Here is a 16,937-nt window from a genome sequence, read left to right on the forward strand (position 1 = left end):
ATACTGATAAACCTCGTTATGAATGCTCCGAGGATTCATCCGGAACATGTGTGAACGGCATTACAATATTACATAATCATCGAGAAAGAGCTGAGATATGACAGGGGCACGTCCAAATGTCTCCTCACATGTGCTTAAGCTCTTATATCTCTCAATGAAGATGGAAATAGTGTAAACTGCAAATTAGACTTTAAACAAGCCTCACTATGCATGCAAATACGGTAAGACTGCACAACTTAAATGAATCACAGTGCAATCAATATGGCTATATAGACTGCAATTATTAAAAATTTCATATATTATATAATACAAAATTATATTTAGCAAACAGCTAAATATAATTTTATTTATGAGGTCAAGGGACAAATGCTATAAAGGTCTAACATATAATTACACAACCTGTTATGGATAATTATGTCTTCAAAATGAACAGGTCAGTAACTCAAGTATTAAATCATTTTGAATTCTAAAGAGAGGACTCTCAGCTGCAAGTGAGCAAAATCTTCCAGGTCAATAAGATTTCCCTAAGGATTCACTACAAGTATGGGAAGAAAGTGTTGGAATGCATGCAACAGCTAGACCAGTTCACATGGCCTTGACCATAACGACTAAATGTTACTGTGCTACATCTTGGGTAAATGCCAGTTAATTGCAGGGTTACATTCAGCAAACAGTGGCCCATTCACAAACAATAGGACATTCAGATGGACTAATGCGTTCCCTCCTGCATCCCTGGACATTGGATTCAGACACATATGAACGTCGAACTGCACGTACAGAAATCTTGCGTTATAATTGACCCATGACCTGCGCATTGAAGTAAGATTGCTACATACGTTTGCACACTTTACAACTACTCATAAATTTGACTCACAACAATAGGGATATTTGAAAAAATGTATTTCATATGTCTATAATAGACCTACTAAGATACAAAATTTCCAATCCATCAAAAATGTGTTAAAACATACTTGTAAATGTATTGCGTCAGGTTCAAGCATAAAAACTGAAGAAATATACCATCTATGACCACCTGTACTCATAGAGAATATAATGCAGGCACTCAAAATGCTTTGCGTTACTCCATTATTCATTCGATCAATCACACTAGATGGTCAGCTACTTCTATATTCACAGACGCCTCATGTGTGCATATATTTAAATGATATTCACCCTCTGTAGTACTTTCTGTTGAATGAATATATGGTGCTCTGTGTCTTTAAATGGTGGGAGCTGAGGAGAGAGTGGAGGGGCCAGGAGACAGTGGAGAAAAGGAGAGAGAGGGAGTAGTAGTAGAAAAAGGGGGGCGGCACCACCATACATCTCTTCTGTGTCTTGTACAGGGGTGTGTTCAGCGTGGATTGACTAAAAGACAGAGAAAAAGAGAGAGAAAAAGAAAGTTTCGCCTTTGTGAATCGATTTCAGATTGTTTTTCAAGGAACTATGATATTTTTGGAGCTGGAAATAAGGTAGCAAACACTGGACTTCAGTAACCCCAACTGTGTGGTCACTTTAAGGATACAAAACAAGAGGACTTTTGTTATGGAACAGTAGCTTGTAAAGTGCACCCTGGGAATTTCAAATCAGGAAAACCTCACGGAAAAAGCTGAATTTTCAAGTTCATTTCTAAATTCCATTGATTATACTGCAAATGCAAATTATGTTTACAATTTGAAACTTGCACGTGCTTTGTGCTCCATTAGTGTACATCGATTCTACAAACTCTAGCAGCTGATCATTCGGAGGCACTTCCAATCAGTCATCAATACAGCACAAGTGTGATTAAAAAGGAGGAAAATCAATTACCGCTGACCGGCTGAGCTCCAATCTCTTGACACAATAAGGAACGCGATGGCACAGAAGGAAGCAGGAGTGGAGCAGAGCCGTGTGAAGAGTGGGGACAGCCTAGGGGCCAAAACAGCGGTGGGGGCCCATACAGCGGGTGGGGGTGTGGTGGTGGAGGTGAGGGAGAAGAAAGGACCACTGAGGGCTGCCATTCCCACAATGCCTTTCCCCCTTGCGGTCATCTGCTTGTTCCTGAACACCTTCATCCCTGGACTAGGTGAGCGCTATATCCAATATTGGATTTGTAAAATGTTATTAAAGGTCCACTCAAGTAGACGGTCCGCCACCTTCCTTTCTCCATGAGGATGTTATTGCTTTGCCTGGAGTGTTCCTTAGTATGGCATTAAATGTATTTTGGCATTTATTAAACTATAAATGCATGATTGCTAAAATATTGTGCTTGTCTCTACAAATCTGTGTAACTTGGCCTGGTGTGGTCAGTTGCTTGTCTCCTTGGGTTAATGCCATACTGTGGAATATTGTGATTCTGGGCAGAGCAATAGCACAGCTCAGTGGAGATGAGCAGATGGTGGCCCCTCAACCAGAAAAATTACAGTATCAATAATAAAGATTTGACATGATTTAAGTGCAGAGAGGGTATGCACAAATCCACAGTCCAACAGGCCGTCAGCTGGAAACAACATATATTTAGCATACAGTAAAAATGGCACTACATTGTTCACACTGGCTTTCTTTTTCTGTGTATGTGTGTTAGTGCGAATAGGGATGTCAAAATATAATATTTTAGTGTTACGACTATTGTATTGTAAAAAGAAACTATTTATTCATTATTCACAATTATCACTGACACTGTGTAATACGCTCCCCTAGTGTGTGAGATTAGATAACAGATTACACACTCTTTTTTAGTTTAATTACTGTCAACTGAATAATCATGGTTATTGATTAACAGAATAATCTTGTCATGCCTAAATTACATAAACAGGCAATAAAGTATAGTATTGATTTAGTATAGAGTATTATTTAAAAGCCGCTGGAATCTAATTTTGATCTGTTTAACCTTTACCTTTACACAGTGTATCACATGACCAATATATGACAATAAATGAATGTTAAAATTTGTGAAAGCTGCCAAAGTGGAATCAACCTGTAAACTGAATAGAGTTGGTAAACAAGGAGCACATGTCAAAGAGGTAAACAAGTCCAAAATAGCATGAGCATTTTGGATGGTCTTGAAACTAGACCTAGACAGATACAGTACCAACATACTGGAAGTAAATACACGTGAACACACAACTAGGTCTGCACAATTTTGGAAAACAATATAAGTTTCTAATGCAATAATAATTTTAGTTTCAGAGTGCATATTTCAAACATGTCCCAGAGTAGAAGACAAAGAAGAAGAAATGCAAACTGCTAAACAAATACAAGAATCCCATGCATGTGTGTAATAGTCTAAAGTAATCTCTAAAGTCTTAACTACAAGGTCACCAGTTTTGTTTTGGTTTCATAGTTTTCTCAATAAAAAGACAGATTTTTTTTTTGTTTGTTGTTTACAGTGGATATTCTATTACACTGAATTGTGGTAGCGATCTGATAACTGCACCTACTGACCTACAAATTGCGATTTCAATCTAGATATATTGTGCAGCTCTACACACAAACACTACATAGCCACAAAACTGAAAAAATAGGAAACTCTTTGCTTGATATCAACTCTGTTCACTGACTCATTACAGTAAAAATAGAGTGCAATTCCACACTGAACCAGATGTTAACAGCTTGTCCAGATGTCAGCACTGCAGGTGGAGATGTCTAGGTTTAAAATAAGCCACAATCACATCATTTGGAGGCTAAATCACAGGGAGAGTGGCAGAGACATCGCACTGCAGGTGAAACATCAACACTATGGGAAGGCTTCACATTTGTGTCATTAACTACCAGAGACCCAGACACTGCAGAGTTCAGCTGGGCTATAATGTTCAGTGTGATGGGTAAATTGGTCGACCTGAGTAACCGGCAGTTATGGGTCATTTTGACTCCTTTGTCGAGTCCTATAACACCTACAATGTGGTGAGGGGGACAATTACTGTTAGATTTTGATATTGGTTGACCAATCAGGCAAAATTACTCTGTTTTTCCGGCTTTTCTGGTCAGTGATCTGGACAGCAATCATCAGTAATTAACATATTTAGTACAGATTTTATCACAGATGCCCTTCCTTGACCAAGTTCTTCTTTAAATGGGCAGGGTAGATACTGGCTAGATACTGGATATGTTCTCTGAATTATTAACAGAAATAATCACAATGTATTTTGTAAATCTTTGTACAATCTGTAATTTAGCAGCTCCTGGTGCAGAACACATTTTTCACAGGCATCCCACATTTTGGCTGTGTTACTGTCCTGTTAATTAGATTTATATAGTGGCACATAATTGATCTCTGAAAAGTGTTAAAGGTGTACTAAGAAACTTTTCTGCTGGTAGGAAGATGCAAATGCTTTGTCTAGACTGGCTATGAAATCCATGGAGAACGAGCAGTTGATACCACCAGGCTAAGATAAAGGTCAGATCTGTGGAGAGGTGACCCCACTCACTCCCTCGCCCCTTTTATATTTGTTTAGCAGCTGTTACACCCAAGCAATAACATTTTCATGGCGACAAATAGGTGGCACATTTCACAACAGAGAAATTACACAGTGTACCGTAGGTTTAAAACACATAAACTTCATTGTTACAGCATTAGAAACCAGAAAACTTCACTTTTTGTTCATAGAAGACAAGTGACTCACTGCCAGTTTAACATTTGCAATCACTTATAGTAAATCCACCAGTGCTGTTGTATGAGCTAACACACTGAAGCTTTGCCAACAGTGACTTGTGTAGTTCGATATTTTAGCGTTTACACAGAACTGCACACTACTAGCTGCACAAACTATATCTTCTTCTCCACTTGGACAAACAAAAGGGTACAATATTGATGTAAATGGTCAATATGGAGAAGGCCATAGCTTCCGTAAATGCCACATCGTCGATTCAACATACAGTGTGTAAACAATATATAAGTTCGAAGGACATAAATGTTTGAAATCCAATAGTTTCCATTCTAGTGTTGACACAATAATTACATTTCAAACTTGATTTTGATAGTAAGGAGACTGGATACTCAATACCGATTTCGATACCACAATGATAATAATAAACACTCTTTATTTATATGTAGAAATTAAATATTAGTACTTTCTTTCCATTTACCTTGTGGCCTTAAATCTGTGTAATTCCTCAGTCATCCAGGTAGGTTCCATAGTGGTCCATGGGCGTATATTAGTCTAAGTGGTCTTATATTTGTTCTGATACAGCTCAAGATCATTCTAAAACTATTCAGGAAAGGTTCATTTCTGTCCTGTGACTAGTATTGATCACTGCTCAAATGAGTATCTAGTGTTGTATTGATTCGTATCAGATTTTCGATACTTTTGACAACCCTATTCCATTCTCTAAACAACTTCTCCTCACTCTACAGTGCCTGTTCCGATTACATAATAACATCTGCCGCTAATGACACAGGAAGCAGACACAGTTTTATTGATGTTGATTAATCCAGTGGAGCCAAAGGCGTGTTCCTATATACAAACGGCATATCCAGTGTTACTCTGTGTACAACGGCATCAAACAGCACGCACTGTGGTGTCTGTGAAAACCAATATAAAGCCCGGAGAGGCGAGATAGGCAACTCACAATACAACATAGTGTCCTCTTGAACTCTTGTTTGTGAGTGGTAATATCGTCCCTGAAGAGGTTGGTGCAGTCTGCCCAGCTTTTGATTTTTGTGCCATTCTTCTACCTCAATAAGGCTTTAGCTCCATGTGTTTTTGTTGCCTTTTACCTCACAGCACAGGAATAACAAAGGCCATAGAATGGGAACGGTAACAGGAATATCAGATGTTGTCGAGATTTGAAAAAAGCTTGATACTGACCTACCAATGCGATTGAAAAATATGATGTAATGTAACTTTTCAACAAAAAAAAAGTTGTTTGTCTAATAATACTATGTGTTTTTTTACTAAAACTATTCAGGAAAGATTCATTGTCCTGTTTGTAATCATGTAATCATAAACATAAACTCTCAAATGAGTATCTACTTTGGATATTGATCATGATCTCGCTATTAATTAATTGACAACAGGATAAAATAATATTGCAGCCTTTTCCTTGTCCACAATATTTTATAAACTAGAATGACTCCTGTTTATCCATGAATAATTATCATGCAATTAAATTTAAATTGCTACCCTAAATTTGTAAGTTTAAAATGCATAAGCTTCATTGTTATAGCATTGGAAACCAGAAACTTAATTTTTTGTTCCTAGAAGACATGTGACTCACTGTCAGTTTAATATTTGCAATCACTCATAGTAAATCTGCCAATATTGTTGAATGAGCTAACACATGCAGTGACTTGTGTAGTTATATATTCCAATTACCAGTTACCATTCTGTTTCTATGTTTTGTCTTTCTATCTTTATTTTGAATCCTCTATGCTTTGTAACTCTTAAAGTGGGGCGTATTAAAGGCTTAAAAATGGTTTAAAAAAAAGGGCACAGTGACCCAGGTAAAAACATTCACCTACTATAATTGTATTTTGAAGGCATTTGTCTTAGACATGTTTGGATACCTGGACATTTTGCTATCTAGGGCGTGTGCACCACAGGTTTCACTGAATGCCTTGACATTTCATTGAATAGCTGCGGCTTGTTGCCATGACGACGTGGAGCGAAATGAACACAATGCCCCGTGTGTGTGTGTGGCAGCTCCCGTTGGTCTAATTGACTTTCAATGCAAACAGTATCTTCCTTTATTCAGGCTAAAGAGTGGTAGATTTTGGAGAGGCGCAGCTGAATTTTGACTTTGCTGTGGGAAAAAAGGGAGAGAGAGAAAAAAAGCTATACAGTGCAAATAAAACGTAGCCTACTATTACAATGAGTATTTTTAGAACAGTCTACAAAGTCAGCTAAGGACACTCTTATGTAACCTTTTGAATTAATTGCATTTGCGGTTATTACAATTGACAGTTTGAACTTTGAAATCAGGATTACTACCATTAGATTTCATTCACACATAAATGCATTTTTAAATTAAGCTTTTTATTATCGACAAATATATTTATAGCTAGAATATTAAAAGTGGAAAATCATTTTATTAGTTTTCAGACAGCCTATGCAGAGATTTACAAAAAGCTATTAAGTCAGTCTGTAGCTACGGTGAACCTAATAAAAGCCAAACCAATACTGGCACAAGGACAAGCATGCAACACCTGTCAATCACAGTCTCTATACACAACATTACCCATTACAGGGAGTATACAGACCTATATGGATGCCTGGATGGTCATAAATATTCTCTAAAGGGTTATGTTTGCACAGCAATGGAGACATAGACTATTTATAGAACGAGACTTTATGTATGTTCAATATTGTGTAAAAAACAAAACAAAAAAATAACTACTATAAATCTCCCAAAACGTCACAACGCTTATGTTTTTTTTAAATTATTATTCATAGGAAACACAATACAACGTTTGTAATATTATACCATATGATCACAATATTGAACAATACAGTGGCACTCCGCAATAGATATTAAGCTATATTAGCCGATTTAACAACTTACAGTTTTTTAAGTAGTAGTAGGCAAATGTCATGGATGAAGATGAAATGACACAAAACAGACGAAGGAGTGGTTTTCATTATGTTTTACCCTCCAAAAAACACAACAGTGATTCTACAGAAAGAGGGACATAACCACTCATCCAAAATTTACTGCTCAGGGCTATGGCTATGATCTCACAGTGCACACATTTGCTTTGTACACTCAGGTTTTCATAATTTGATGGGAGCAACAAGACGTCAATGTGACATCAAGTTTAAAAATAGGACAATCTTTAGAAAAAGTAATAATGACAAGTCTACAATGAAAACATATTTGACACAGGACTGTAACTATTTAGCTTTAACATAGCTTCCTTTGCAACAACAAGTCATCCTTAATATATAAAACCTGCTAACCCTGTAATTTAGACTTGTTCTGAAATGCACTGTATTCTTGGATTAGTTTAGCAGTTCATATTTCAGTATTCTCTCAAATGTTAATGATTCTGGATGGGTTTAAAATGTGTACTTTGAGCAGTTTCATACAATCAAGACATAAATCGCTAAATGAATCGTAATTACAATGTCAGAAAATTAGATATTAAAATGTTTTATCACCTAACTTACCTAAATAGACCCCAAACTATGTCAGTACTTTCCATACTGATTTGACCTGACAACACGTCTCTCCCAGCCCCACTTTCCTCTGGCCTAACATGAGCTGACACACAGGCGACCAGACCACAGCGGCGGTAATGAAGGCTGAGTGGAAATCTATTTGCGAGCTGCTGAACCTCATTAAAGACCTGCCAGTGAGTAAATCCTTATTGTAAACACACATGCATCGGTTTACCCTATATGCAGTGCTGCTACTGAAAGGCTAATGCACTATTGTGATTCAATGGAGCATGTGTGTGTGTATAAGTGGGAGGCAGAGGTGAGGGTAGATTTATAGGTTGCTATAAGACTGGAGATACATCGGTTTATTGGTGGCATGCACATCGTCTCCAGGCAGAGGCTTGTGTGTGGCAGGTGCAGGTGGATTTTTATCTTAATGGCTTGAAGATCTTGAACGAGAAATAACCTATAATCGAATCCCAAAGACCCTTTTTTTTTTTTTATTCAAAGGGGAACCACTGTATCCACTGTTTTTAATAAGCATTGATTATGTTTTCTGACAAAATATTCAAAAGAAGAATCCACAAATGTTGAACCTAAACTAAGGAGCAGAAGGATTGACAGTCACACGTCCATCAAGTCTATCTCACTTAGAATAATAACTTGCCATTACCAAGAGTAGAGTGAATGCATAATGCACAACAAAACAAGGCTGCCAATCTGCCATCGACCCCTCCATCCATCAATCACCCACACACTGCATTAACACTAATCAATGTGGGTGAAGTGTCTTGCCTAAGGACACAATGACAGGATTTGGCCATCACTGAGCCACTACTAAACCGATTTATCGTTCAATATATAAAAGCTGAACAATATTATTTTATTTATCGTGTGTACAATTTATTTGCACTACTGTGAAATTGTGGGTAATTTTTTGGCAATATGATAAGACCTTATGACTTAAGCCATAAAAGGTTAAATAAATCACTTAGCTAACTACTAAAATGTTTCATTCTGCAATTCTTAAGAATATTGTGTGTTTAGAATAGTTTTTAGGAATAATTCTTACTTTTGGGTTATTGTTTCAGTATTATCATTTATCTTCTATATTTTTTCATCACTATATCACATTTCAAAGTTTGTTATCGTGACAAGCCTATATCACACCGCAAAAGTGTTAAGCGCTAATGCATCATTATAATTATTATGAACAGATACATTACAAATACTACTTACAAATTTACGTTAAGTCCGACATTTGCTGTCTGCAATATTCTGGACTTGTTCTGCAGTGACAAAAGATGGTACAAAAACAGCTCTATGTATTGAAACAAGACAAAAAAACAACAAAAACAGAATCTCTTAAAGCATTTGTCTAGCAGTACGAGTATAGCCCGGGGTAAAGAAGTCCCCCACAGTCTCATTTGAAGATGCCTGGTTGTTTACTTGTCTTTGCGATGCTGTCCCTCTGATTTTTCTCACCTCCTTTTTTTACCATTTCCTCCTTCTTCTGGTCTTTTCTCTTTCCTTCACACTCCATCATTAACCTCCTACACTGGCAGTGGGTGCTTGCTCGAGTTCTCTGTGTAATTATAGTCATTAGTCTGGGTAATATCAAGCCCCACCATCACACCGCACACACGCACACTCACACGCACACACTTTTGTCTCCCACATGTAACTCACAACTTCAGAGCTTAGCACTCGCAGACAGATCTCACAGCCCTCTCATCGGCTCAACAATAGCCAAACTCATGTAGTGTCTTTATTAATTTGATTAAATGGACATACTCGGTTCCTTTGTTGTTGAAAATTGCCAGCTAGTTAAGTGTCTTTATTGGACAACTGCTGGGACAAAGGCGTACCACTGCTTTGTTTTCAATTGCCTGTGTGTAGAATCAATCAGATTATGACTAAAGGGTTTCATGTTGTGATAGGGAATTGGCCCATTTTGCGACAGCTGGTATCTCCTGGTGCATTCAATGAAGAGGTTTGGCAAAATAACAAGGGCATAAATATGAAGCTGTTTTAGATTTGACAGTCTGCTCCTTTCTGCATATAGGTTTAGCTCTATGGGCAAGTAGAATTCTTCCATACTTGCATGCACCAGGATACACTCAAGGCATAGTGAAGTGTTCTGCACAAGTACACAACAGTAGTTTGCATTACCAATAGATGGCATTGTACAGCCAATTTTTAGGTTTAGGTTGATCATTTACATCTCTACCGACAGAGCAAACACCTTCTCATTCAGTGCCTTTTTTCTTTATGTTTACAACTTACTACAGTTTTTTGGTTTTTTTTGTCAAATAAGCGTCAAAAACATTATGTGGCTCATTGTTTAAGGCGCCCTATGTAACTTCTGTGTCTGGAATGTTCTCTGTATGGCATTACATGGTTCTGTCTATCACTCAAAAATATCCTTCATTCTTAAAGTGAGTAAGCTCACTTCTCTACAAATCCTGTAAATTGGCCTGGTAGAGCCATCTGCTTGTTTCCATGGAAATAGTTTAATGCAATAGACTGGAACATTGAATTGTTCCATAGTATGGCATTAAACATTGAACAAACATCTTTAGTGCTCTACTTTAACAGGAGAATGTGTGATTTTAGTTTAAACATTTTGGTAACAAAACAAGGAGACTAACACACTGATATTTACCTTTTAAAAAGGCTACCACATAAATGAGTGCCTCCTGCCTACACAGTGGGCTGTGAGTCAGACTTCAGACAATATCCTCTGTATTCTAACTACATCCCACCAATGTACTATTTTTGCTTTATTATTTTTGAATAATTAACTACAAAGGTCCCCATTGCTTTCTTTATGCATATTTGTGGAAAACAATTCAGTAACTACAGTTTCTGACTTAAATTTTAACTAGGGCTTCAGGATTTGTTGCACTTGAATCAAAATGGAAATTTGGATGTTTACAATTATCAAATCACAATTAGCAAAAACTTCAACCTAAGAAACAATCTACAAACATTATTATTTATGTATTATGTAGAAAACCTTCCAACCCTTTTAAATGCATATGATTTTTGTTTTTCATTTAGCAGTTAAAATTTCTGTTTTTTATGTTAATAATACTCCTTGACATGTTTAAAAAGCACACTTTGAAGTGAATCCTAAAATCTTACCACAAATGCAAAGTTTGTGAAGAAAAAACACAATTCCTTCAGATATCATACAAAAACAGGCCGCAGCAGACTGCATCAAAGTTCTATACTCAGATGAAATGTGTCCCCTCTGGGCCCCCGTCCTCCTGTCATTCGCAGCTCATGTGTGGAGGTGGACTGCTCTGCTCGTCGCCAGAGCATCTGCTGGTGGGCGGGGCCTCCTCAACCTGATCATTTCATTCCCATCAGCCCATATCGAACACAGATACACCGTGCTCTAGCCTCCCTGCTGTTCTTTCGGCTAGTAAAAACACTCATATAAAGTGCACTATATAACTTTTCTGCTTAAAAGTCTGCTACCTCTGCTAGTTTCCATATTAATGCTTTGTCTGGAATGTTCCATAGTATAGCATTAAATGTATCCATCTTATCTCTATTTCTCTGCATTCATTTAAATATGGGTTTAGTGCTCAAAAATATACAATGAAAAAGATGCATTCTTACTGAGTGGGCTTGCTTCTCCACAGATCTGACCTTCAACTTTGCATGGTGTCATCTTGTCTCCATGGAAATAGCTGTCATACTATGGAGAACTCCAGATAAAGTAATATGGCCTTTTGGGGACAAAGAAGGTTGCTGACCCTGCGCCAGAAAAGTTACATAGTGAACCTTTATTAACTGAGGTCTATTCTTACTACTGCAGTGCAGCTCCCCTCCAGAGAAGGCCAGAGCAGATCATGAGAAAGTAAACACTGTGTTTCAGTCAGTTAGTCTGGGCATATCTGAGAGAGAATTTTATGTTGGCAGAAATCCCGCAATCAGTCTTGTTGTAAAAAATACACACAGAGCCATGCAGAAGTATTGGTGGTGGATACTTACATTTACTCAGGAAGTCTCACTGAGAGTACAGTTCTCTGAAACAATATTTTATACTGTAATTTTTACCTCAGTTTTTACATAGTACTAGTTTGTTATTGTCAAATACTATTCTATTTTAAATTAAGTAATTATGTGAATCAGTATTTTCCAATCAGAAGTATGGTTAAGGATTTTTTTAAGGTGGATTTAAAGAGTATTTGCATATCCATGGGTTTCAGAATGATGAAAATTTAGGACCACAACGTCACTAAAACAAGGAAGACATAATAGTTAAAATGGGGAATATGCAGTAGCAGTTATCAGCAATATAGAGAATACTCAGAGTGTGAGACAATACTTAGAGGGTACAAAACAAAAAAAGGTTAGGAGGAAACCACCCATAGACACTACTACAGTTTTTCAGCTCCTCTACCTGAAGTAGCTTATCCCAAATGGTACAAAATTGTGTGGAAAAGAAAACCAAGCTCAGTAAATATACTCTTCTCCGTTCACTTTAAACAGTTTGTTGCTGACAAACAAGCCAATTCTTCCTGAGCCCTCCCCCACCTGCTCCCCTTCTCTGCTCCCCTTCTCTGCTCCCCTTCTCTGCTCCCCTTCTCTGCTCTGTCTGCATCTCTTCAATTTGACCCAAAATAAAACCAGCGGAGAGAAGAGGCCAAGACAGTGATGCTACACCCACTGGGTATTTCTTGTGTCACGTTAGGTTTCTGTCTACTTCCTTCATCTAACTCTTGTGAAACAGCAAAACTGGCAAAGTTAACTGATTGTTTGAATAATTTAGCACTGGAATGAGCTATTTTGGACTGAATAAATACACACTGGAAAATTATTAAGCGCTGCGTGGGATACTACTCACGCAAATCCATTCATTTTACTGCATATCTGAAGAAGTGATGTTTTCAACAGATGTTTGGATTAAAAATGTCTAATGATAAGGTCATTCTGTGTTGGTCATGTTTAGAACTTTAATCCTTGAAAGTAATCAGCCTCATCACATACTCTAAGGTTAAATCCTATAATAGACTCATAATATAAGCATTTCTCAATACATTCGTTTCCGCAGTTAAGATATGTACCCAGGAGACTTGTGCATTCACATTTGCCCCATCAAAACTAGGACTAAACTAGGTAAGCTACTAGACCATGCTGAACCAGGATTAGAAGAAGCTTAATCTCACTCTACATCTGGACTAAAGTGGGCTCAAACCATGACCACCCATAGTCTGAGATTCAAAAACGCAATCTTATATTTGAAAGTACAAGACTATAAATGCTCTGTTGCTATGCCTACCACATTACATAAGTCAAACAGTGGATGTATTCTTTAATTAGATTGTTATTTTATAATGTTTGCGAAGAAAAAAGTAAACTTTTCAACATGTGCAGCCTGTTTTTCCAAGTCTATGTGGACACCTGAGCAGCATTGGCTCTTCCTTAGGACATGTTGTCATAGAAACATGTAATATAATCAGATAAACGTGATATATTATGTTGGCTGACACATGGTGCACTTACAACAATGCTTCCAGGGAGATCCAGGATAAAGAGATTGGATACAGACAGGGACCTTCAAAGTGATAATTCAATTTGCAGCGGAGAGTATTTTTCTAAGTGTTTTGCCTTGACTGTATGGCAGTATAAGCCACGCATTCAGAAAATGCCACCACTTAAGCGCTGAGTCACTAATACAAAGTGGCTCGGACATGTAATCCTTTGTAAAACATCTTCAGTGAAAGATCTTTTAATACAGTGAATGCCTTTATCCATGACCTTTTGTTATGACAGATGACAGAAGAGACAGATACCATAAAGAACACACTATTGGCTGCAGAGATTACTATGGAAATTTGTATCTGATATAGTACTTAAGCAGTTTATCTGCAAATAGCTAAAGAGAGTATGTACTGCAGGAAGTGGTCAGGGGAGGGACAGAGACCTCAAAATCGGATTGCATGCCCCAATTGCCATGCAACCTAGAAGGGTAGTATGCTAGGGGTAAATAATTAAATACAGTTTTACATAAGTCTTATATTCTCATTCTTAAAGGCTATGACCAGCTTTGGGCCACCCCGGTGAGAAAAAAAATAAAATAAAATAGGAAGATACTTCATGACACAATATTCAGAATGTCAAATCAATACTTCAATTAAAATGACTTCAAACCATATCAGTACTGTGGAGCTTTCATACATGATCAGGATCTGGATACAAAAACTGTCAATAAAGAAAAGTACAAAGCTACGAGAGATGGCCTGACATTTGTAAAGAAAATTAAATTCAGATTTGGCTAAAGCAGTAGCCCACTCTATGCCTGGGGGATCTCTGAAACCCCCCTCAAATGTGACTTCCTAATGACCTACTTGTGGCATCTGTGTGGCAGGTACCTTCATCTCTGCCTTCACGGTGCTATGTGGAGCGCGCAGTGATCTCATCTCGGAGCGGGGGAAGTGCTGCGTGTTCTGGCTGAACGTTGCCGCGGCGCTCATCCAGATCCTCACCGCTGTCATCATGGTCGGATGGATCATGAGCATCTTCTGGGGAATGGACATGGTCATTTTGGCAAGTCAGTACCACTTCAGTGTGTCAGTTTAGATTTCACGCCACAGATTCAGTAGTAATGGTTTTGGTTAACTGTTTTCTCATGATTCGATGTATGCTCTTGATACATGGGTCACAATATTGATATGATTTCCATAGGTTTTAGGCCCTAGAAGAACAAAAATACAAGTTTCATCTATTGCTTTTATGCTCATTACCAACAAACATAACATATTAACAGGCCTTTTCTGTTTAAATATAGAATAGTTAGGAATTAAGGAGCAATTTTCTCCTTGTATCTACAACACTTACAACATGTGTATTCTAATTTTTTTGAGAACTGAGTATTGTTGCATCCCTTGTACCTACTTATATCAAAACTACAGTAAAGAGCATTGTAAGTAAGAATATGCTCTTACTATTTTGCCTGTTAATATTAAGGTAAAATAAATATCTGTTGAAGTAAGACAAATCTTAACTAATCCTAATCCAATACCTATTCCATAGCTTTGTAAGTATACAAGCTCTTAATTGTAATTTTGCTTGAATTACCTTGAGGTGCATTAATAATTCATGATCTCAATCTTATAGAGAAAGAAGCAAATGAGCATTTTACCTCTTCTTTGGGATCTGGGACTTACAGTGTTATGTCACAAATGAAAGCGCTACCAGCCAATGACTCAAATGATAATGATTACAACCTCTAGCTGTAAGACTGAATTAATTGCATTGGGGAAAGTACAAATCGTCTGGAACTAGAGGACGGGCAGAAAAGGAGAAGTCATTTATTACCTTCTCTTTTGGAAATTTGTGCCAGGCCTTTGGTCACTGTCACTGATGCATAGGCAAGTCTTTGAGTTAGCTGGCCGTGTGTGGTTGGTAATTGTGTGAGCTAATTGGCACCTCTTTTGCGTGTGTGTGCGAGGTTGTGCATGCGTATGTGTGGGAGGGAGTGCAAACAACCCCCTAGGGTGTTTTTGTTCACATCTCTCGGCTTTTTTTTACAGGCCTGTAGGCACGTGGCTGATTCAACTGTTGCAACTCCAGTCTCAACTCCAGTTAGCGCTCACAGCTAGCAGCGTATTGAATATTTATGCTATGATAGGCTATAGATACTCTCGCACGTACCAAGGTTAGCTTCTGAAGCGGTTGATGCTCAAATTATGCAAAACCTTGTGCTTTATAAATAAGTTAATATTCACCACCACATACAGTATGTACAGTATGGGGTAGGGGAAGAGACATGGGTTTTGTGTTAACCGATATTCTATTTCATGTTTAGAATAACTATTTTTTTAAGTGGCACTATGTAACTTTTCTGGGTTAGTCAGTACCGTGTCTCCACAGAGATAATATTTTATCTACATGATTTGTGCTTTATACAGAATACATTTGGTCTTGACAAGACTAGGCTATTGAACTTACAGTAGAAAAATATACATTAGGCGAGTGCATTATATTTGTACAGTAAGAGTTCAAAATCAACTCCAAGTTGATATTTATAATAGTGTCTTTCCAGTTCCCTTTGCTGGGTCTCAGATTAGCCGGAGTTCCCAATGATCAAATGCATTCTTTGCCTGTATACCTCTGATTTGCTCTCTGTTTAATGATGGCAGCACTATCTTCACTGTCTTCGTCCCCCCTGACAGCCCCCTCCTGCCTAGTTCTCTATCTAATGATTGCTCCCATTTGATCTCACCGAATCCCCACTCCTCTTTCACTCTTTCAAATATTTCATTCCTCCCACTCTATTTCTGCCCCCCATATCTCTATCCACGCTGCAGGTTTTTAGTATAAGCTGCTCGTGTGTCTCAAAGTATCGATCTTACAACAAAGCTTGAATTACTGTGTATGTGTTTACTTGATCATGTAATGCAATCTGATATTAACAAATGGTTGTTACTGGTAATTGCCTATAATGTACATGCTATTTGATATTTTGTGCTTTTATTGTAAATATGAACTTGATCATTTGTCTTTATTATTAACAATATATTTTTCTCTTTTTCCTCTATCCATTTGTTGCACCGCATCTTGGAGCAGTTTCTGATGGTAGGTATTAAAATGAGTAGTGTAATAATAGTGATGAGCCTTTTGTGGAATTTCTAATAGTAAAAACCTTAAAAATATAAACTCAACAGAGAGTCTGGTTTATTGAATCAACTGTGCAGAATCGTCAAAGAGCTGTTGTCCCTACCAGTGTTGTCTCACCCTCAGCTGACAAAAAAAAACAACCATACAGTAGTATTTATACCATCAAAACAATCATGCCGGTGCAGAGGTGCAGCGCAGATTTCAGGGCCCTGCGTACAAATCATCTTG

The 16,937-nt window shown here is 37.7% G+C and overlaps 1 protein-coding gene across 1 annotated transcript; it reads left to right on the forward strand.

Moving 5' to 3' along the window:
* Positions 1-1,307: 1,307 nt before the first annotated feature.
* stum (stum, mechanosensory transduction mediator homolog) lies at positions 1,308-15,630 on the forward strand. Its single transcript, XM_055232410.1, has 3 exons — positions 1,308-2,062; positions 14,458-14,640; positions 15,623-15,630. Exons 1-3 carry the CDS (start codon positions 1,852-1,854, stop codon positions 15,628-15,630), a joined length of 402 nt encoding a protein of 133 aa, XP_055088385.1. The 5' UTR covers positions 1,308-1,851.
* The last annotated feature ends 1,307 nt before the right edge of the window (positions 15,631-16,937 follow it).

This window comes from Periophthalmus magnuspinnatus, chromosome 24, assembly GCF_009829125.3.
Source record: "Periophthalmus magnuspinnatus isolate fPerMag1 chromosome 24, fPerMag1.2.pri, whole genome shotgun sequence".
Classification (NCBI taxonomy): Eukaryota; Metazoa; Chordata; class Actinopteri; order Gobiiformes; family Gobiidae; genus Periophthalmus; species Periophthalmus magnuspinnatus.